Source organism: Papio anubis, chromosome 7 (assembly GCF_008728515.1).
Source record: "Papio anubis isolate 15944 chromosome 7, Panubis1.0, whole genome shotgun sequence".
In the NCBI taxonomy this organism is placed as follows: domain Eukaryota; kingdom Metazoa; phylum Chordata; class Mammalia; order Primates; family Cercopithecidae; genus Papio; species Papio anubis.
In genome coordinates, this window is record NC_044982.1 from 152,106,443 (window position 1) to 152,129,169 (window position 22,727).

Here is a 22,727-nt window from a genome sequence, read left to right on the forward strand (position 1 = left end):
CAGGAAAATTACAGAAAGAGGGGACAAACTCTATTTTTATAGACTATCTGGACAGTAGTAGAAGAAAAGAGGGCCTTTTGTTATGAAAATCATCCAGCCTTCAGAAAACAGCCTTGCTCACCCCATCTTAACGTCTCACACGTAGCTAATCTAAGAAACTTACTTATTCAGTAATAAATAGTATAAAGGGAACTAGCACAAGCTCAATTTATAGGAAAAAATGAAGAACAGAAAAGCAAATAGGATACATGCTCTGGAAAACATGTTGGCCTGGAAAAGATGAAATTTTTAAATACACATTTTGCTGTAAATTGGAAAATACTTAATGAAGTAACTGTATCTTTGAGGAACAGCTACAAAGCAGAGAAATGTAAGAACTCAGAAAGAGATGAAATGTAAGCCGGAAGAAAATAAAATCAGTGGAATGAAAACAAAATCAAAGGAATATAGGGAAGAATAGACACTGCAGAATACTTCATAAGGAATAGAGTGAAACTAAGAAACTAATAATTTTGCAAGTTTAGAAATAGAAGGACCTCAATATTTGAGTCCTTTTACAGAAAATCTGACTCAAATAATAAGGAAAGTTACTGTCTCTCATAACAAGATGGAAATAGGGTAGTTCCAAGGTTGGGTTACAGGGTAGCTCAATGATGTTTTTCTGCCCTGCCAATGTCAGTATGTGAGCCCATTTCTCCACATGGTCAGAGTGGCAAAAGAATTCCCAGGTATAATAGCCACACATAACAACAAAGGACTTATATCCAGAATATATATGAACTCCTATAAAAGTTATTACTAAATAAGGCAGACCAATACAAAATGGGCAAATGACTTGAACAGACACTTCACATAGGAAGACCTACAGTTAGCCAATACGTCATGAAAAAGTGCTTACCGTCATTAGTTGTCAAGGAAATACAAATTAAAACTACAATGATATACCACTACCTACCCAAAAGAATATGTAAAATGATGAAGATTGACATTATGACAAGTGTTGGCAAGGATCTACAACAACTGAAACTCTAGAACAGGAACATTGCTGGTGAATGTGTAAAGTGGGATGGCAATTTTGGAAAAGTTTGACAGTTTCTTATGAAGTATGCATTTACTGTACAGCTCAGCAGTTTCACTTCCACATATTTATTCAAGAGCGATGAAAACATGTCCACAAAAATATTTGTACATGAATATTTATTGCAGCTTTATGCAAAATAGCTTCAAACTAGAAACAGACCAAATTTTCATGAACAGGTGAATGGATAAACTGGTATATTCATTCAGTGAGAGAATACTCAAAAGGTATGAATTTCTTGTGTACACACACGTATATATCTCAGAAACATGCTAATTGAAAGAAATAGGACACAAAATAATATATCCTTTTGATGCTATTTTTATGTAATTCTGGAACTGGCAAAAAATAATCTATAGTGACAGAAAGTAAATCAGTGGTTCCCTGGGGCTGGTGGATGCAGATTTGACCAAAATGAGGCCTGAGGTGATGGACATTTTTATTGTGGTGGTGGTCACATGGGAAAATGTATTGTCAAAATTCATTAAATTGTACACTTGAACACATTTTATTGTGTAGAAACTATACCTCCATGTAGTTGACTTAAAAAGTGTTTTGTACACTTCCTAAAGATAGACTATAAATTACCGTTTCTGCAGGGTAAGCAATAAACTTTTTGTTGAATTGATGAAAAGATAAATGCCTGAGTTGCCCATGTTAGTGACTGAAACCTTTCTGAACTTCCCTATTTGTACATACACTGTTTCTTTTCTTTTCTTCTTTTTTTTTTAAAAACAAAACAAAACAGGGTCTTACTCTGTTACCCAGGCTGGAGTGTAGTGTCATGATCTCAACTCACTGCAACCTCCACCTCCTGGGCTCAAGCTATCCTCCCAACTTAGCCTTCTGAGTACCCGGAACTACAGGCACATGCCACCATGCCCAACTAATTTTTGTATAATTTGTAGAGATGGGATTTCTCCGCATTGCCCAGGCTGGTCTGTAACTCCTGGGCTCAAGCTGTCTGCCCACCTTGGCCTCCCATGTACATATATTTTCAAACTGAACAGAAAGTACAATGAAGATTATTTGTTTTTTTTCTTTGATGGAGGAATGCTGTAGACATTTACTAGTGGTATGTTAATTAATAAATAAGCATACTAAGTTATGTTGCTGAGCATCAAACTGGGATACCAGTTAATAAGCTAGACATAGTCCCCGCTTTCATGAAGTTTTGCAGTCTAATGGGGGAAGACTGTTAATTCCAAAAATAGTTATTTAGTTATCAGCAAAGGTGAAGACAAGTGCTATAAGTGTGAATAACATAAGGATGTAGTTTGATCTGGTTAGTATGGTTTATTTGATAACGTTCATTAACTTGTTCTTGGAATTCCAAGTCTATGATTATGTTTCTTTTGGGTTTGATTATTTTAAGGATAAGATGTTTGTTTGTAGCACATTATTTAAATGATCTCTAGCATCTTTTGGCTTTGCAAATGCACCATATTTTCCATTTTTTATTTCTAGGTGACAACTGTTGATAGATTTCAAGGTCAACAGAATGATTATATTCTTCTTTCTCTGGTACGAACCAGGGCAGTGGGCCATCTGAGGTACGTAGGAAAAAACTTTCATAATGTTTATTGAACTTTACTATCTATTTCAATTTTGAAATTCTGTGGCTAAGTGTTCTAAATATTTTTTAAGTTTAAACTATAATTACTCGGCAACATTTGCTGCTTTTTGTTGGAATGTAACATCAGATTCCTTGTAGTAACTATTGTCATTGCTGCTGGATATTTTTACTCTTAAATGTTTTAGTAATTTTAACAGTTTTACTCTTTAGTAACACTCAGAGATAGCATTTTATCATAAAATCTTAATCTGTCCTGTATCTGTTAGAAACGTAATATCAGAAATTAAAGGAGAAAAAGAAATTAAAGTCTTCAGAATAAATTTTCATTGTATAATATGTTTTCTCATTTTTTTTCATACACAATCTTTCAGCTTCAGTGTTAGAGGATAAAGGAGCCATTTGTTCTCCCTGGATTAAGAATTTTCAAAACAAACAATAATCTATTTTTATCATTTATTATGATGTATATATGTGCTAGAGATTTATGGAAATAATATCTTCTTATTATAAAGCATCCATTTAGTTTTATATAAACCTTCATGTTATATGACATACTAACAAAACTAAGGAGAGTTTATTTTATTACTTTATTGGATAGACATGAAAAGAAAATTCTCCAGGCTCTCATAATATTGTCATTAAGATCTATTTGAAGCTTAACCCAGTAATCAGGTTTCATGAGATTGATAACTTTTATGTAAGGGTAAGTAAAGATGTAATGGTTTAAGAAATTGTTTCACATTCTAAAATTGTTTTTGCATATTAAGTGTCAAGCCAGTATTTACAGACTTAACTTTTCTAAAAAGCAATTCTTCTCACTGAGATTTATAAACTGCCGTCTGAATGGGCTGTCACTATGGTTTACATAATTAACATCTCAAAAACTTACAGTATGAATATATGAACACTCCTTCCGCCCCCTCCTCTCCCTACCTGTTTTCTTAACTCTGTGGTACTTGGTCTTCAAATTCCAGTGACTTTAGTTCTATGCTGCCCTTTGCCTAATGTTTCTGTAAACTTAGAAAAAAAGAAAGATTTTGATGATAAAATGCTTATAAATGAAGGGTTAAAAGAACACCCGATTTCAGTATTGTCTTGAACGTCAACATTTTCTAGCAAAAATACCTTTATCCCAATAAGGTAAATTTATTTGTATTTGCCAGAATTTTCCTTTGAAACGCCAACTTCTTCATGGGGGATAGTGTTGGTGGCGGTTGTGCATAGAAGTGATATGTCAGTTTATTATTTATGATTCCAGTTACCCAGGTAGCTTAGCCTAGGTATCTTAGCTAGAATTTTATCAAACTTTTAATAAAAATTTCTGATTTTTAGAAAGCTAATCTTTCAAATTCTTCCTTTTATATATAGGCAAGAAACTATTTGTTTCAGGATACCAGGGAAACCTACTTCCTGCCATATTTCATTGTTTTAATAACATTATTGAGATGTAATTTGCATATATAATTTTATCTATTTAAAGTGTTCAATTCAATGATTTTTTTGTATATTAACAGCTATGCAGTTATCTCCAAATCAATTTTAGAACATTTTCATCACTCTAGCGAGAAACCCTGTACTTAGCAATCACTTCCCTGCCCTGTCCCCCAAACCCTTGGCAACCACTAATTTACTTTTTATCTCTGTAGATTTGCCTATTTTGGACACTTAATATAAATGGAATCATATAATATGTGGTCTTTTGTTACTGGCTTCTCTCACTTAATATATGTTCAAGGTTCATTGTTGTAGAATATATCAGTACTTCATTCCTTTTCATCGCTGAATAGTATTCCATTGTGTGGCTATGTCACATTTTATTTATCCATTCATCAATTGGACATTGGGTTGTTTCCATTTTGTGGCTATTAGAATGAATAATGCTGCAATGAATATGCATATACAGTTTTTATGTGAACACTTGTTTTTCTTTCACTTGGTTATAGACCTAAGAGTAGAATTTCTGGGTCATATGGTAACTCTGTATTTAGCATTTTAGGGAACTGTTAGACTGTTTTCCAAGTGCCTGCCTTATTTCTTTTGCTCACACCTTTTTTCAGCCAGGGTGGACTAATTGGGTGATTGGGTTGGAGCCAGCTTCAGTTCCAGAGGCCTGTTTTAGGACAATGTGGAGCTGTTTAGTAGCCAGAGTAGTGGTACAGTTCTGGTCCCTTTTCCAGCATTCATTGTTCTTGTACCGAACTGATTTGGACAGCCTAGCTACCAATAGAAATGCGTGTAACCTGTTCTGAGCCAAGTAATGAGGCTGCAGCTTTCCTCTGTTGTTTCCTCATAGGGGTTCTATCAGAGTGTTGGCGTTGTTGTTTAACAGTGCTTTTCCTCTCCAGCCATCTTCTGGGGACTAAGAAAGAATGTTGCAGTCCACATTGCCCTGCTTTCAAGACAGAACTCCAAGGAGCTCTGCCTACTCATGTTACCATCCTTTGTTTTTTTGCCTGGTGGTTTGTTATGTTCATAGAATTTGGTCATTCATTTAACAAACATTTTCAGATCCATCCATTGTTTGTCAGTGTGCTAGATTCTTAATATTTAGTAATAGATCTAACATTCATGATCTCTGCCCTTCTGGAGTTTAGGGCCTAGTGACAGATTCATTAATATATCCTTGGAAGATCCCTACATTTGAATCTGCAGAAAATTTTTAGTTCAAATTTTCTCATGTACAATGGAGATCACACTTACAAAAGCCACTTTAATGCACTATAGCACTGAAGGCTGGGGAAAAGTTTTATCAGAGAGACCATACAGTGTTCATTGCAATAGTGCTGTACCTGTACTCTGTCTAGAGAGAGGGCCTTCTAGATGTGAGGGGGATTACAGTGGTCACCATGAAAACAACAGTTTGTCACCTGCTTCCACCACTAACCCTTTTTCCCCCAAACAACATTAAATTCCACCATAATTTTATTTGTAACATTTGTGTGAGAATTTATGCTAAGTATTTCTAGCAGCGTACCTTCAGTTACCAGTGTTGGAACCACCCAACTGTAGTATGACCCCTTGGGGTTCTAAGGAAATATGGCAAAAATAATAATTTGGCTTACAGTAAACTAGAAAACAGTATTTCCTTCATGAATCCAGTGTGTCACAAATGTGGAGATTCCTCAAAGTTCCTGTAAAGGAATATGTCTTTTCCTTCTACCTAAATGAGCATGTCTTAATTTTGTTTGTTGCTGGGGGACGGCTACCTTTCCCTGCTCTGTCCCCTCAGACACATACACATAACACAAGAATATAAGTGATAGTATATGCTGGTGTCACACTGTACCTCCTTAAGGAAACTAGATTCTTTTAAGACTATAGACTAGACCATAAAACACCACAGAAAATGAGGTTGAATTAGAGATACTCCCCAAATATCTTGCATTACACAAAGAAAAGCTATTAGATAAATAGTCCAGTTCCTGGTTTTCTCTGTCTCTCTGAATGTTACAGAGAATAATCTCGGTAACATTCGATCTCTGTAACACTCTTTTACACATTCTTTCAGAGATTGGAGGTGATTCTCCCAGGCTTTATTACTCTTCATGAAAGTCTTCTCTTTTGCATAGTACTCAAAAATTTAGCCATCTAAAAACATCTCAAGTAAAAAAACTGTCCTCCGCATTTGAAACCAGAATTATCTTTTCTCACTAAAACACATTTTATCTAATAGTGAGGTGAAATTACATTAGCCCTCTTTACATTTATTTGATTCAAACCTTTTTTTAAAAAACTTAGGTTCTTTTAAAAAATAGATTAAAGAAAAATGACATGATTCATCAGATAGCCAGCTACATGTATAGTTTGATCATTCAATTCAACCATTTTTATCACTGTTTTTATGAATACTGAGTACCTATTATAGGCCAGGCATTGAATCTAAATACTAGAATAAATACATGGATAAGATATATTATAGGCTGACTGTCCCTTATCTGAAGTTTCAGATTCTGAATTTTCACATTAGGGATGCTCAACTTGTATTGTTTTATAGCATCGTACTGTATTTCCATTTGTACTTATTGTTGTAAATAAGTATAAAACAGTGTGGTAAGAGTTATCTAGGAAGTAAAATTTTACCTTGATGGAGCCTGGGATTTTGGTAGGTGAAGTGGAAGAAGAGCTAGTTCACATTGACTCAATGACAGTGATGCATTAAGTTGGTAACTGATGATTGAACTATACTGTAATACTAATATATTACTTAGACTTTTTAAATAAATGCATTGGTTATTTTGTGATCCTCCCCCTCAAAAAACCAACAAGAGGTTAGTAATAAAGCCTTAACTTTTACTTGGTTTATTAGTCATGTAACATTGATTAACTTCTATTAAGTTTTTAAGAAGCTTAACTTTTTATTGCCGGGGCTTAACACAACTATCTAATGAAATATGTAAAAAACAAAACAAAAAAAAGCTGCATAAATGTTAATAATCTTGAAGTGTGCTAATTATTTTGTTTATTTCCTAAAGGGATGTCCGTCGCTTGGTAGTGGCCATGTCTAGAGCCAGACTTGGACTTTATATCTTCGCCAGAGTATCCCTCTTTCAAAACTGTTTTGAACTGACTCCAGCTTTCAGTCAGCTCACAGCTCGACCCCTTCATTTGCATATAATTCCAACAGAACCTTTCCCAACCACTAGAAAGGTAGGACTTCTTTCTTCATTTTACAGACAGCATTCCTCAGAGTGGGAAATTGGGATTTTCTTATAGGTGACCACATTAGCTTGGAACATTATTATAGATAATTTAGACCCTGTTTTAGAGTGTGCTGCACTGAAGAACTGAGTTAGATTTTCTATATAAAAATACTACCGGCAGGGTGCAGTGGCTTATACCTATAATCCCAGCACTTTGGGAGGCCGAGGTAGGAGGATTGCTTGAGCCCAGGAGTTTGAGACCAGCCTGGGCAACATAGCAAGACCTCGTCTCTATATAAAAAATAAATAAATAAAAATTAAAAATAATAATGTCAGCCCACATTTAGTCACTACCATGTATTAGGCAGACTGTTCTTTACTACATTATCTCACTTTCATCTCAGTGAAAACAGCCTATTAGGTTATTAGATTATTTTATTAACCCCATTTTACAAATGGAGAAACTTAGAGTCAGAGAAGCTAAGTAGCTTGGCCATGCATCTAGCAGATAGAGGATCCAAGATCTGAAAAGCCAGGAGGTCTTTTCGAATAACATCCGAGTTCATGTAATTTATCATTATTCTATACTGTTCGTCTTCAGCTTTGTAAGGAGAACTTAACTACTTACTTGAAAATAGAGCAATAAATAGTTGAGTTCTTAAGAAGCTTACATTCTGGGGAAATGAGGGAGGAGAGAGCACATATATTTAATGAAAAGATAGAGAAATACTACTCCCTCTTATCCCCCCTTCTTTCTCCCCTTTTCCTAGCACCTTCCCTCCTTAGGTAACCAGTCTCTTTAGTTTCTCATTTAATCCTTATATTCCTTTTGTATAAAGGAGAAGAGCTATGTTTATTTTTGTATTATTTTCCTTCTTACATGAAGGTTATTATGCTATAGACTTTTGGGCTTTGCTTTTTTATTTAATGAATTGTCCTGGGGGTCCATTGGGTTTTAAATAACATTATTTTAGATGTTCACAGTATACGTCTTCCCTCCACACCTCTGAAAGAATCTTAAGTCTTGTGTGTTTAATAATAATAAGTACTTTTTTAAAACTGCCTTTTTATTTACTTATTTTTGAAGAAATGCTGCTGTGGAGAAATAGGAAAATGGTGGAGAGAGATCATGGGGTGGTAGCGTCACATAAAACCTCAAGTGTCAGGCTCAAGTCTAGACACAATCCTATTATATCTGAGTTTCTCCATCTTTTGTGGGCTGTTAAACAGGCAAATTCCTGACAAGAGGTCTGGGACAGAGCCTAGGTGTCGTCATGTGTAACAAGCTCCCCAGGTGCTTTCTATGTAAGGGCTACATGTCACACCTGAAGAAATCTGAAGTGCAGGTCAGACAGTATCACTGAACAGAAGGCTTGGAAACCCAGGCTTTAGATAACACTCATGAGTTCAAGACCCTGGGGAGGTTAGGGCTGAGAACATCTCCCCATCTTCTGCTCAAGACATAGTGAGGGGCAGAGAGTGCTGTGTCTCAAGGAAAGGCAGTTCTTGGCAAGACTCCAGAAAATAAGCTAACAAACAAAAACTCTTCCATGTTCCTAGTCATAATAACATGGCAGTATTTGTACATACGAGTTCTGACCATTGCAGAAAATAACCATTAACCAAAGGAATACCTGCTTAGATGGAATGCTGCCATCCTGCTTACTTCTGAGAAGTGTTGTTTAATTTACTAAATTATTTCTAACTTCATGTTCTTTAAATAATTTGTCACTTTAAGATTGAATCCTCCTTTTTTGGGGTATGTTTTTACCTTAATGGTTTTCTAAATTGTTCCTATCATAAGAAAGGATAAGACTTTATAAACATTTTATTAACTATAAATAAGAAAGTTGTTAATCTCTATTTTAGGGTGGTTTACAAAGAAGTGCAAGTTCTGTATTTTCTTGATTTGCTTTACTACTTTACCTACACTTACAGAGCATTGTTTCTTAGATTGTTGTCAGAAGCTGCAAAGAATCAGCTCATTCCACCCAGACCTTCTGAATCCGAATCTGTAGGGGCTGGAGCCTAGGTGCCTGTAATTTAACAGTCTACCCCAGTCTGATAGACACTAAAATTTTAAAAAGAGCGTTTGAATATTCACCCTCTTGACTCATAGTCATGTATTAAAGTAAATGTTAGCCTCTTATTTTTTAGGAAAATATAAATAGGACAAAGAGTGTTACTATTTTCTTTCTGAATTATCTTATGAACTGTCTTTGGAGCATGCACAGTCTTAGAAACTGCTGTTTCAGACCATGTTGACTTTTCTCTCTAGTCAAATAATTACTTATCTCTTACTAATTTTTTTATATTAGATAGTAAACTAAAACCCATACTTCACTTACCAGCCCAAAATTATATTAAAAGCTGGTGACTCTTAGCTCTTCTGGTCTCTAACTTTTCTAAATTTCAGTGGAATCACTATTCTTCATGAAGTCTTTTTTTTTTTTTTTTTTTTTTTAATAATCTTTTTTTAATGGGAGTCACGTGGCCAGCAGGCAGAGCATGCTGACCCGGGCCCCCTTTTTATTCTATTTAAGTCTTTTTTTTTTTTTTTTTTTTTTTTTTAACATTCATGAAGTCTTCATTCTACTCTTCATACTTGCATTTTATATCCTCTTACGGTTAGTTCTTCCATACCCTAATCATGTTTATTCATAAGATTAAGAAATGGGTTTATGTTGAAGTGTTACCTTCTAGGGTTGTTTTACTAGATAACGTTCTTTTTTCCTTTTTCTAGAATGGAGAGAGACCATCTCATGAAGTACAAATAATAAAAAATATGCCCCAGATGGCAAACTTTGTATACAACATGTACATGCATTTGATACAGACTACACATCATTATCATCAGGTGAGTTTCTCAAAATTGACTTTTATTTTTCTGGCTGTAGAAATAATTTTCTTTTTTTCAGAATAAATCTTTAAAGTACCTAATTCCTTGTGGGAAATCAACTAAACTAAAGCAGGCTATTGTTATTTATGTAACATTCATATTTTTAAAACATCTTTATATAGATAGAATTCCACATGCAATAAAGTCCACAAACTTAAAGTGTACAATTTTATATGTTCTGGCATAGGTGTTTCCCTGTGAAGCCGCCGGCACAGTCAAGATAAAGAGCATATCCATAATCCCAAGAGTTTTCGCTTGTACCCATTTGTAATCCCTCCTTGCCCTTCACCAGTCCCCTTTTTACCTTCCCAGGCAGCCAAGGATCTGCTTTCTGTCATGATAGGTTTGCTTCCATTTTCTAGATTTTTATATAAATGGAATCTACAGTGTGTATTCTTATTTTTTCCGGCTACTATTGCTTATACAAGTCTTTGACTTTATCTTGGGTAGATACCTAAGAGTGGAATGGCTGGATTATATGTTAAGGATGTGTTTAACTTTTTAAGAAACTGCCAACCTGTTTTTCAAAGTGGTTGACCCACTTTACACTCTCACCAGCAGTGTGAGAGTTCTGATTGCTACACATCCTCACCCTCACTTGATATGGTAGGCCTTTTTAAAATTTTGGCAGTTCTAATAGATATACAGTGATCTCAGTCTAGTTTTAATTTTCATTTCCCTAAGGACTAGTGATATTGAGCATCTTTTCATGTGGTCATTTGCCATCTGTATATCTTTGGGGATGTGTCTGCTCAGGTTTCCTGCTCATTTTTTTATTGGATTGTATATTAAGTTTCAAGAGGTTTTTATTTATTCTGGCTACAAGTCCTTTATCAGATATGTATTTTACAAATATTTTCACCCACTCTGGCTTGTTTATTTATGTTGTGTCTTTCAAAGAGCAAAAGTTTTAAATTTTGATGAAGTTCAATGTATCAAATTGTTCTTTTATGATTCATGCTTTTTGTGTCCTAAAAATAGCCTAACTCAGAGTTACAAAGGTTTTTTTCTAGAAATTGTGTAGTTTTAGGTTGGATGGTTAGGTATGATGCATTTTGAGTTAATTTTTTATATGATACAGGTAGGATTGAGTTTTATTCATTTGCCTGTGGATATCCAGTTGTTTCAGCACCATTTTCCTAATAGGCTGTTTTTTTCTTTGTTGACTTGCTTGTCAACTTAGTCAAAATATCAATTGACTATATATGTGAAAGTCTTATTCTGGGCTTTCTATTCTGTTCCATTGTTCTGTATATCCCTTTGCCATGACTGTACTACCTTGATCATAGTAGCTTTACAGTCAGTCTGGAAATTAGATAACATAAGTCCTTTAGCTTTGTTCTTCATTTTAGAAATTGTTTTAGCTATCCCAGTTCCTTTGCTTTTCTATATACATTTTAGAATCAGCAGGTCAGTTTCTACCCACAAAGGCATGCTGCAATTTTTAAAGGGTATTTTGAAGAGTAGGATCCATTGTTTAGGATCCATTTGAGGAGATTAACATCTTCATTTATTGAGTCTTCCTATCCATGAATAAGATCTCTCATTTATTTAGATCTTCTTTGAATATCTCATCAGGGTTTTGTAGTTTTCAATATACAAACCTTACACATACTTTGTTAACATTTTGCTATTTTTCTTTTTCTTTTTTTTTTTTTTTTTTTTTGCTGCTATCGTGCATGGCACTTTTAAAAAATCTTCAAGGCTGAGCACGGTGGCTCATGCCTGTAATCCCAGTAGTTTGGGAGGCTGAGGTGGGTGGATCACCTGCGGTCAGGAGTTTGAGACCAGCCTGGCTAACGTGGTGACACCCCACCTCTACTAAATACACAAAAATTAGCCAGGCATGGTAGTACATGTCTGTAATCCCAGCTACTTGGGAGGCTGAGGCAGGAGAATTGCTTGAACCCAGGAGACGGAGGTTGCAGTGAGCTGAGATGACACCACTGCACTCCAGCCTGGGCGACAGAGCCAGACTCTGTCTCAATAAATGAAATGAAATTAAATAAATAAATAAATAAATAAATAATTTCAATTTCCAGCACTGTAAGCAGAGTCCCTGATGAGAAAGTCACTAGAGACTGCCATGGGGCAAAGGGCAGGCTAAGCATATAGAGTTGCTCCAGTTTTCTGGTTGAACAGGACGGAAACCTTGTTCCTTGCTGCTCCCTTCTCCCATGGCTTTGTCTTAAGGCCAGGCTCCTCTCTACCTCTCACAGGGCTCTTTTTCTTTTCTTTTCTTTTCTTTTTTTTTCTTTTCTCTTCTCTTTTCTCTTTCTCTTTTCTTTTCTCTGTTCTGTTCTGTTCTGTTCTTTTCCAGACGGAATCTCACTTTGTCATCCAGGCTGGAGTGCAGTGGCACAATCTCAGCTCACTGCAACCTCCATCTCTCAGGGTCAAGCGATCCTCCTGCCTCAGCCTCCCAACTAGCTGGGACCAAGCTTAGCTATTTTTGTATTTTTAGTAGAGATGGGGTTTCACCATGTTGGCTAGGCTGGTCTGGAACTCCTGACCTCAAGTGATCCACCTGCCTCAGCCTCCCAAAGTGCTGGGAATGCCACCATGAGCCACCGCACCCAGCTCACAGGGCTCTTTGATTAAAGTTGACCCTTTCTTGAGTTAGTTTTATAATCAGTCCTAATCAGTCACTATTTTTTGCAGAAATGTTTACAGCAAAGTCTGTTGCTTAAAAATCTAATGGCTTTTCATGGTTGTTTTCCTCTCTGAAGATTTTGTATGTATTTTGATTATCAGGATATGACATCTGTGTAGGCATATTCCTTGGTGTTAGCAGGACCTAGACCATTGCCATCAGAGGTGTTACGTCTGTAATGTAAAATGGTCAGCACTCTTTTGGAGAACTCTAGAATGATAATGTGAGAGCTTAGCTTTATAAGCTGTTTTTCATATTGGTATTGTCTTTTTTTTTTTTTTAATTAGACTTTATTACAACTACCACCTGCTATGGTAGAAGAAGGTGAGGAAGTTCAAAATCAAGAAACAGAATTGGAAACAGAAGAAGAGGCTATGACTGTTCAAGTTGACATCATACCCAGTCCAACAGACACCAGCTGCAGTCAAGAAACTCCAGCCTTTCAAACTGACACCACTCCTAGTCAGACTGAGACCACCGCCAGTGAGACAGGAGCCAGTTCCAATCCAGAAGCCATCCCTGCTTTATCTGAGACCACCACTACTGTGGCAGGAGCTGTATCTTCACCTGCAGAGGCTTATACACCTCAGGATGCCACATCTGCCCCAGAAGGGACCAAGTAGCCAAACTGTAGTCCTAAAGGAGGACATGTCATTCAAAAAGTCTGAGTAAAGTTATTTTCTGTATTTTATATTTGCTTCTGCCATTTTACTGTCACTAATTAATGTTCAGTTCTTATATTAACTGGTTTTGGTGTCTTGAATATATTTTTTTAAATTATGTGTATGAACAATTCTAGTTTCATTTGTTCAATCAGAAGAGTAAATAACCATTCCTCTCATGTTTTGATCACTGAGTGTATCTGTAATCATACCTACATTAAAATCATTTTCTGTAGAATATATAATATATACTGCACATTTTTAGTGAACTTCTCTAAAGAAGAGGACAGAATACACCAGACTTAACCATGAATACGCTTAAGTGTCCAAATTGGGAAGGAACTTGTTTCTTCTGTTATACTATCAAATGCTTAAATTCTGTTTCCTTTTTTCTTACTGTTCTTTACATAAAGATATTACTTTATGTAAGTAATATCTGGCAGTAAGATACAGGTTTCTCCGATCTATCAGAGTGGTCACAAGCATTTCCTTCTTTCAAATCTTAGAATCACCTAAGATGTCTGTTTATTCTTGAGGCACACCTCAGACTGAATGAGTCAGAATCTCAGGATTAGAGCCCAGGAATCTATATTTTAGGAGGTTCTCCACACCACCAATGTTTGGGTTGCTGGCAGAGTGGCATAAGCCAAGGCTGGTGAGGCTGAGCCAGGGTTTGTCATCAGCTAAATAGGAAGACTCTGCCAAATCAATCTGGGCAAGAAGCAGGATCCTGAGTCTGGGCAATGAGAGTCAGAGAACTTAACTCCTGTGTGCAGGGTAGAATTTTCCCATGGCAGAAATTCTGTTTTCTGCCTTATTTTTCTTGGGATAATCAGCCACAAGGAGACCTTCAGGTAAAATGTGGTTCAAATATGGGAAAGCAGAGGTACTTAGGACCTTGCTACTCAAGTATGATTTGTGAACCAACAGCATCAACATCGTATTGAAGTTTGGTATTTATAGAAATGCAGAAGTTTGGGCTCTGCTCCAAACCTATTAAATCTAAATCTACATTGCAACAAAGTCCCCAGGTGATTCACAGGCACTTTGTAGTTTGAGAAGCGTGTACTAAGATTACTGTGTTGTCTTCACATGAATGAGGCTATAATGGTAGAATTACCAGTGAATGTGACTAATGTTTTCTGACAAAGGACCTCTGCTTATAAGGTCCCTGGGCATGGTGCCCAGAACTGGGGGAAAAAAAAAAAAAGAAATGTTTATGTGTATGTGTAGAGGGGAAAATTGCCCACTAGTTCTCTGTTTCCCAGTTTGATCATCTGCTAGAGTATCTAAAGGGGAGCATTTCCCCCAGAGTGTCTCCTCTAGTGCATCTACCTATGGGCCTGGCCATGTCCAAGGAATCTTTGAAGAAACAAGCAAGAACTGCACACTATCATTGAAATCCTTCTGGTCCTGACATTTTGAAGGAATGATTGCTTCATAAGGAAGTTAAACCCAGAAAGTCAAGTCAGTTATATTTTTGAGTAACTAGTGTTTGCTCAGCTCTACCAGGCTGTGTTGAATATAGTCCAGACTCTCATTTTATGATGTGTCCTACTGCATCAGGATACTTGTGTCAGTGTCAGGTGAGGAGGGGAGATGAGAGTGATGAGGCGATGAGAGGAGTGAAATACCAAGGACGCGATACTAGGAAACCCAGGTCTATTTGTTATCAGAGTAAGGATCAAGCCAGATAGCCTGTTATGTAATTGCACTTTTAAAAGATTTTGAAAGCAGGTGCTGTGGGCATCTGTATGCACTCAGAATTATTTTCATTTATAACTATATGGTATCAGGCCAAGCAAGGGAAAGAAGCTTTACTGTATTACCATCTTTCCTGGAAAAGATTGATTTTTCTCTCTCCCTTAGGGGATATGAGGTATGATACCTGCAACCAAAATAAGTGGACTGTTAAGCTGCTCTCTCAGCTATTTTCCAAGCAATGTACATCACTCTTGCCTAGATGAGTGACCATACTTTTTTCTTTGCTGCTTGGTTTTTCTGTCACTAAAAAGCAAATTTAGGTGGAAGATGGATGGGTAAGTCCTTTGTCCTTGTCAAAAGAATTTAAAAAGGGGTAAAGGCGGTGGGATTTGAATTCTTTTAAACTGTTTATTCATTGGAAAGGCAAGTGAGTGGCAGTTGACTATAGAATCTTGGGAATTTTTGAAGGAATTTAAGAGCTCTACTTATTTTAAGTAATGAGGAAACAATCAGAGAGAGACTTAACCAGGGTGGCAACTGTGGAAGAGTGGGGTAGAATCCAAGTCTACAGTTCTACAGCAGTGCTTTATTTTTTCAATCAAGCATACATGAGGGATTGCTTAATAAATTCGAGAGTGTATAATTTGAGATTACTACAGACACAGGTACTCTAGCCATGTGACTTATTTCAGATTAGTGTTCCCATTGCTCTCCATCCTGTTTTTCATATCTAAATATGTCATGATTTTAGAATCTCTTTTTAAAGAAAACCAAAAGGAGGCATGCCAAAAACAATGAGCATGAAATGAAGCAATTCAAGTATTTAGAATTTCTTTTTTTTTTCTCAAAATGCTGAGTTAAGAAAGTTCATTGCCAACAGTTGAGAATAAATAGCTCTATTGATTTAGGCAAATGAATGAGAAGATCTAAACATTATCAAGACTCCTGAAGTTGGTGTAATAAAAGTTGAGATGTTTTGCTAGATGCTGAGAGAAAAGGCATAAATGGGCCATTCGTGCTTCTGTAAACAAATGAAATTTTGTAATGATCAGGAGACAGCATGATACTGTAAAACACACTTTGGACTCATCCAGACCTGGCTCAGAATTTTACCTAATTTGCTTATCCGCATTTGGTTCGACCTTAGGCAAATTTTATAACCTCTCTAAGCTGGTTTTCTTTATTTGTAAATAATAGGGAAAAGATCTGTTTGGATTTGGGGCAGGAGAGTTGTTTGTTTTATAGGCTAATGTTTATGAAAATAATCTGTCACTTAGGTGCTTAGTAAATACCAGTTTCTCTTTTTTCTTCAAAACTTTGTTGACAGTGTAGGATATTGCCAACTAATCCTTTGACTTGAGTGCTTAGCCATGCCCCAATCCAGGGAGCATGAAGGATGATCAAGAAGGGGACACCTAGTGGCAGCTGACCTTTGAGGATCTGTCTAGGATCGGGTCTACTGATTTGGGACCTCTGAATCAGTACATTATAACATCGAGGTGATCTCTGCCAAAATTAAAGTTCTGGCAGAACAGCATAAGCAGAGGAAGACACTAGGTCTTTCTGAAATACGGAGCTGATAACTTCTATCAGTCCTGAATTCTGTACTGTCCCACCCCCAAATCATCTTTATTGTTGCATGTACTTAGCTTTGTGCCTTGAATTGCTATTTCCTTTTTATCTTGCACTCAGATGGTATTTTTAGAGATGTTTCTTCAATCAAAACAAGACAAAGGTTTAAAAAAAAAAAAACAAAGTGACCCTTTTGCATAAGCCAGAAGAGCAGTGCCTTGCTTCCTGTGAAAAATGCTTGGCAGTTAGCCTGTGTAATTATGTAGCAATCATGTTAATAGATGTTTAAGAATAATGGAACTGGAGCAGTACTGAGCCAAGGGTGGAAATGAAGACATGTGAGACTATTTTTTCTTCATCCACCGATACTCTTCAGTTACAAGGATTTAATTTAAAAGGGTTTTAATTCAATGGAATCCAGAAGCTTTGGACGCGCCTGTTTTTCTTCTTAGAGACAAACCTGGAGCTTGACTCAGAATGCAGCATGGTACTCCTGACTGACAGTGTGCCAGCTTTATTCACTTATCTTTCTACCTTTTGGCTTACATTTATTTCAGGGCTGGCTGACCTTTTGAGCTTACGTACAAAGATGGCTGATACCATTATTTTTTAACATATATTACAGAAAATACTACTCTTGAAAAATACTCTGAGAAATATGTTCTATGGCCAGATAGGTTTGGGAAACAATGTTCCTCCTTTGCAGAATTGCAATGCACTGTTAGCTAATTAAAGGCTCTCAGATGTCCCACTGGAAATAATCATGTTTAGCTTTCTTTAACCTAGTATTTCCCAAACTTAATAGAGCATAAAACTTTTTTTTTTTTTTTTAAATAAGATACCTTGGTTAGCTGTTTCCTTAGAACACAATTTAGGAACCAATATTGCCGGGCACGGTGGCTGCCGCCTGTAATCCCAGCAATTTGGAAGGCTGAGCTGGGCAGATCACCTGAGGTCAGGAGATCGAGACCATCCTGGCCAACATGGTAAAACCCTGTGTCCACTAAAAATACAGAAATTAGCTGGGCGTGCTGGCAGGTGCCTGTAGTCCCAGTTATTCTGGAGGCTGAGGCAGGAGAATCACTTGAACCCAGGAGGTGGAGGTTGCAGTGAGCCGAGATGGGCGTCACTGCACTCCAACCTGGGTGACGAGCAAAAACTCCGTCAAAAAAAAAAAAAAAAAAAAAAAGATACCTTAGATAGCTATTTCCTTAGAACATAGTTTGGGAACCAATATCTTTACATTGACTAAAACTGTGAATCTCCCTTTAAAAATAAAGCCCCAAAATACATTTTTTTTTCCTACAGGTAACCAGAGGGTGAAGTAACACAGCCGAAGAGGAAACCAGAAGTGAAGTGATTTGTACAAAATGTCGTAGTGTAATTTATTGAGTGTCATGTGGTATTAATAGCAACATCCTGAAAATGCAAATGAATAAAAGTTTGGTCAATGTACCATGACATTCCTTCATGTGAGCCTCCTACGAAAAGGTCACTGAGCATTGTCTGTTTACGTTTTAATTTTAGACTCCAGAATTTCACACACAGTTTTTCTTCTCATTTCTTATGCAGTAAAAGAAGAGTTCATATTTCCAATGTGTCTTGCTTTCTGTTCTTTAATTTTTGTTTCCTTAAAAAGTTTAAATTCCAAAAAGAGAAAAGGAGTACTTAGCATAACCAACAGAGGTGGTCTGGAAATAATAAAAGAAAATTAAGGCAAATATAAAACATGAAGACAGTTTCCTCTTATAAGAATGTTTCGGCCGGGCGCGGTGGCTCACGCCTGTAATGCCAGCACTTTGGGAGGCCGAGGCGGGCGGATCACGAGGTCAGGAGATCGAGACCATCCTGGCTAATATGGTGAAACCCCGTCTCTACTCAAAATACAAAATATTAGCCAGACGTGGTGGCGGGCGCCTGTGGTCCCAGCTACTCGGGAGTCTGAGGCAGGAGAATGGCGTGAACCCGGGAGGCGGAGCTTGCAGTCAGCGAAGATCATGCCACCACACTCCAGCCTGGGTGACAATGCGAGACTCTGTCTCAAAAAAAAAAAAAAAAAAGTTTCACACACAAGGACCCCAGAAGTTGCCTTGCATTAGGTAGATTGAATTCTTGATCTCCAGAAATGACTGCCCCACAATCCTCTTCCTCTCCACTTTTGATTTAATGTTGTGCACTCTATACTGTTTATCTCTGTGTTGCAATCTACGTTCAAGAACCTCAAAGGTAGCCGCTTCTCTTTGAAAGATGCCTGGTTTAATATAAAAAACTTTTAAGAAGCTGAATTTATTGACATTTTTCGAAAAAATTCTGGATGGGAAGTGATCCTTTTCTACTTTAGTTCACTGATTCATTTGGGCCATTTTTGATTGGTTGGTTGGTTGGTTGGTTTTTTCCAACTGGCTTCTAGTTCAGTTGTCCACAAAGTGAACTAAAAGTGCTTACTGTGTTACTGTATTTTCATTGCCTTCTTGCTTCCAGTGCTGGTTTCTTCTAATCTCAGACTGCCATGAGAACAGTGTGGAATAGGAGTGGGCCTCGTTAATTTGCATGCCATTTCATTGGTTGACTACTTTTCACAGAAGTGAATTGAGTTCAATATAAAACTTTGAAGATGTTTATGAAACTAGTATTTGTATATTAATAGACTATTGAATGCCAACTCCGTGCCAGGCAGCAATGCCAGAAGCAACTCTGGTACTTTATAGATGAGAACACCAAGGCATTGGGTGATTTGCCTGGGACACCACAGTTAATTGAACTGAGACTAGAACCATCATACAACTTTTAGGCAAATTCCTTACCATGCTGCTCTTTATACTTCTTTGCTTGAGACTCATTAAAGAACAGAACAACACCAACTGTGCATGAGTAAGACAAGCCTACTAAATAATTTCTCTTATGATCAATATACCAAAGAGACTAGGTTGCCAAAATCAGGATAGGAAATAAAAGGTCTCTAAAAAGAATGTCCCAATGTTTGCGATATTTATTCTTACAGGAGAAAGACAAATTAGTATTTGTTTTGGTTTGAAAAAGGAATGCGAAACACATAATAGGAAGGGACTCTAGTAATACTGTATTCCTCAAATGCTAATTATCCTAAAGTCATTTTATATTTAAGCAGAAGCAGAGCATGTTAAGTAATAATAGTTTTGAAAGTGTGATTTCTGAGTGTGTTACCTTGACTCTTAGCTTCTCAAGAAAAGTAACCGGGACCTGGTGTCTGCTCCTGTTGCCTTTGCCTCTTGTTCCCTAGTCACTATGCGTGAGCACATCTCCATCCACGTTGGCCAGGCTCATGGCCAGATTGATAATCCCTGCTTAGAGCTCTGCTGCCTGGAACATGGCATCCAGCCCGATGGCCAGATGCCAAGTGACAAGACCACTGGGGGGGATGACTCCTTTGACATCAGTGAGACAGGTGCTGGCAAGCATATGCCCAGGGCAGTGTTTATAGACCTGGAGCCCACATTCATTGACAAAGTTCACATTGCCATCTATCACCACCAGCTCTTCTACCCTGAGCAGCTCATCACAGGCAAGGAAGATACTGCCAATAAGTATGCCCAAGGGCACTATACGATTGGCAAGGAGATCATTGGCTTCATGTTGGATCAAATTCTCAAGCTGGCCAACTGGTGCACAAGTCTTCAGGGCTTCTTGGTTTTCCATAGCTTTGGTTAGGGAACTGGTTCTGGGTTCACCTCCGTGCTGATAGAACGTCTCTCTGTTCATTATGGCAAGAAGTCCAAGTTAGAGTTCATTTACTCAGTGTCCCAGGTTTCCACAGCTGTAGTTGAGCCCTATAACTCCATCCTCACCACCCACACTACCCTGCAGCGCTCTGAGTGTGCCTTTGTGGTAGACATCTGTCATAGAAACCTCAATATTGAGTGCTCACCCTACACTAACTGCCTTATTCTTCAGATTATGCCCTCTATCACTGCTTCCCTCAGAGTTGATGGCTCCCTGAATGCTGATCTGACAGAATTCCAGACCAACTTGGTGCCTATCCCCACGTCCACTTTTTTCTGGCCACATATGCCCCTGTTATCTCTGCTGAGAAAGCCTATCATGAACAGCTTTCTGTAGCAGAGATCATCAATGCTTGATTGGAGCCAGCCAACCAGATGATGAAACATGACCCTCGTCATAACAAATGATGGCTTCCTGCCTGTTGCACTGTGGTGACACCATAAAGATGTCAATGCTGCTGTTACCACCATCAAGACCAAGCACAATATCCAGTTTGTGCATTGGTGTCCCACTGGTTTCAAGGTTGGCATTAATTACCAGCTTCCCATGGTGGTACCTGATGAAGACCTGGCCAAGGTACAGAGAGCTGTGTGCATGCTGGGCAATACCACAGCCGTTGCTGAGGCCTGGGCTCACCTGGACCACAAGTTTTGACGTGGTGTATGCCAGCCATGGCTTTGTTCACTGGTACATTCATGAGGGGGTAGAAGAAGGGTTTTCTGAGGCCCATGAGGACATGGCTGCCCTTGAGAAGGTTTATGAGGAGGTCGGTATAGATTCTGTTAAAGGAGACCGCAAGAAAGAAGGAGAGAAATATTAATTATCCATTCCTTCCAGCCCCGCGATATGTCTTATTCCCATAATTTAAGCTTCAACATTAATTGACAGGCATCAAAGCTTTCTGGTTAGATTGTTTTCACTCAGTGGAGATCAATGTTCCATACGTATCTGTAAGACTTTTCCATCATGTCTCAAAGTAAAGGCTTTAAGATTAAAAGAGAGAGAGAGAGAGATATTTCAAATAAAGGGAAAAACAAGATTTACCAAGACTTACATTTTTAATCATTATACATCAGCTGGGTCAGCCTTCTGATTACACTTCCTATCACAAACCCAGCATTAATGTATTTGGGAGCTGAAAATAACATCCATGTGAGTTAAAGTTCCCAGGAGTAAAAGTCTATGTGTAAAACAAATCAAGATCATGTTATGTAATTACAGAAATAAATTGTGATAAGTTTTTTCAGGGCTATCATTGTAAATCTTGATCTAGTTGAACTCTTATTAAAGGAATGGGTTCATTTGAGCAAATGGAGAATATGTCTGCAGAAATACAGTCCTACCTTGGGGAAAAAGTCATGAATGTCAACTGCGATAGCTCAGGAATTAAATTGATCAGGCGGATCTCTTAACTTGCCAATGTACTATTAATAGTGGGCATGAGAAGTGAAATTGTTGGTTCTTGTCTAGAGTTAACAATGACTGGAATCAACTTCTCTTGCCCTGGCTAGTCTGAAAAATAGAATGCAAGTCAAATGAATGCAAAGATCTCTGACATCAGACTCAGTGCTCTGATCACAGATTAAAGGGATCAGCTATGAGGAGTTCCTTAATTAGCAGGCCCTGGCATGAAGCAGGACATGCTATATATCAGTAGGCATTTTGGGGCCCTGAAGGATACATTTGATATGTTTTGTGATGCATATACATTTATTTTTTGAAAACAATGACAATAGGAGAGTGTCTTTAGTCTAGCCAAAGTTTTGTCAATTTTATTTATCTTTCCCCAAAAAACCAACTTTTCATTTTGTTGGTCTGTATTGTTTTCTAGTCTCAATTTCATTTATTTCTGCTCTAACCTTTAGTATTTCTTCTACCAATTTTGGGTTTGGCTTGTTCTTGCTTTTCTAGTTCCTTGAGGTTCATAATTGGGTTGTTTATTTGAAGTCTTTCCACCTTTTTGATACAGGTGTTTATTGCTATAAACTTCCCTCTTAGTACTACTTCTGCTGTATCCCATAGATTTTGGTATGTTGTATTTCCATTTCCATTTGTTTCAAGACATTTTAAATTTCCTTCTTAAAGTCTTTATTCACCCATGGGTCGATCAGGGGCATGTTGTTTAGTTTCCATGAGTTTGTGAAGTTTCTGAAGTTCCTCTTGTTATTGATGTCTAGTTTTATT

At 37.4% G+C, this 22,727-nt stretch overlaps 1 protein-coding gene and 1 pseudogene across 4 annotated transcripts in view; both read left to right on the top strand.

Annotated features, from left to right (window-relative positions):
• The window catches only part of AQR (aquarius intron-binding spliceosomal factor), a 117,152-nt gene extending 98,775 nt beyond the window's left edge, over positions 1–18,377 (top strand). For 3 of the 4 annotated variants that reach the window (XM_021940400.2, XM_021940399.2, XM_021940401.1), the window contains 4 exons: positions 2,546–2,631; positions 7,127–7,301; positions 10,038–10,151; positions 13,134–13,750. In XM_021940400.2, coding sequence (XP_021796092.1) covers positions 2,546–2,631; positions 7,127–7,301; positions 10,038–10,151; positions 13,134–13,469 — 711 coding nt within the window. In that variant the 3' untranslated portion in view covers positions 13,470–13,750. Of the gene's footprint in view, positions 1–2,545; positions 2,632–7,126; positions 7,302–10,037; positions 10,152–13,133 lie in introns of all 4 variants that reach the window. The other variant, XM_009209877.4, reaches the window with a different exon arrangement.
• Positions 18,378–18,837: 460 nt separating this feature from the next.
• Positions 18,838–22,393, top strand: LOC103885733 (annotated as a pseudogene).
• Positions 22,394–22,727: the final 334 nt, after the last annotated feature.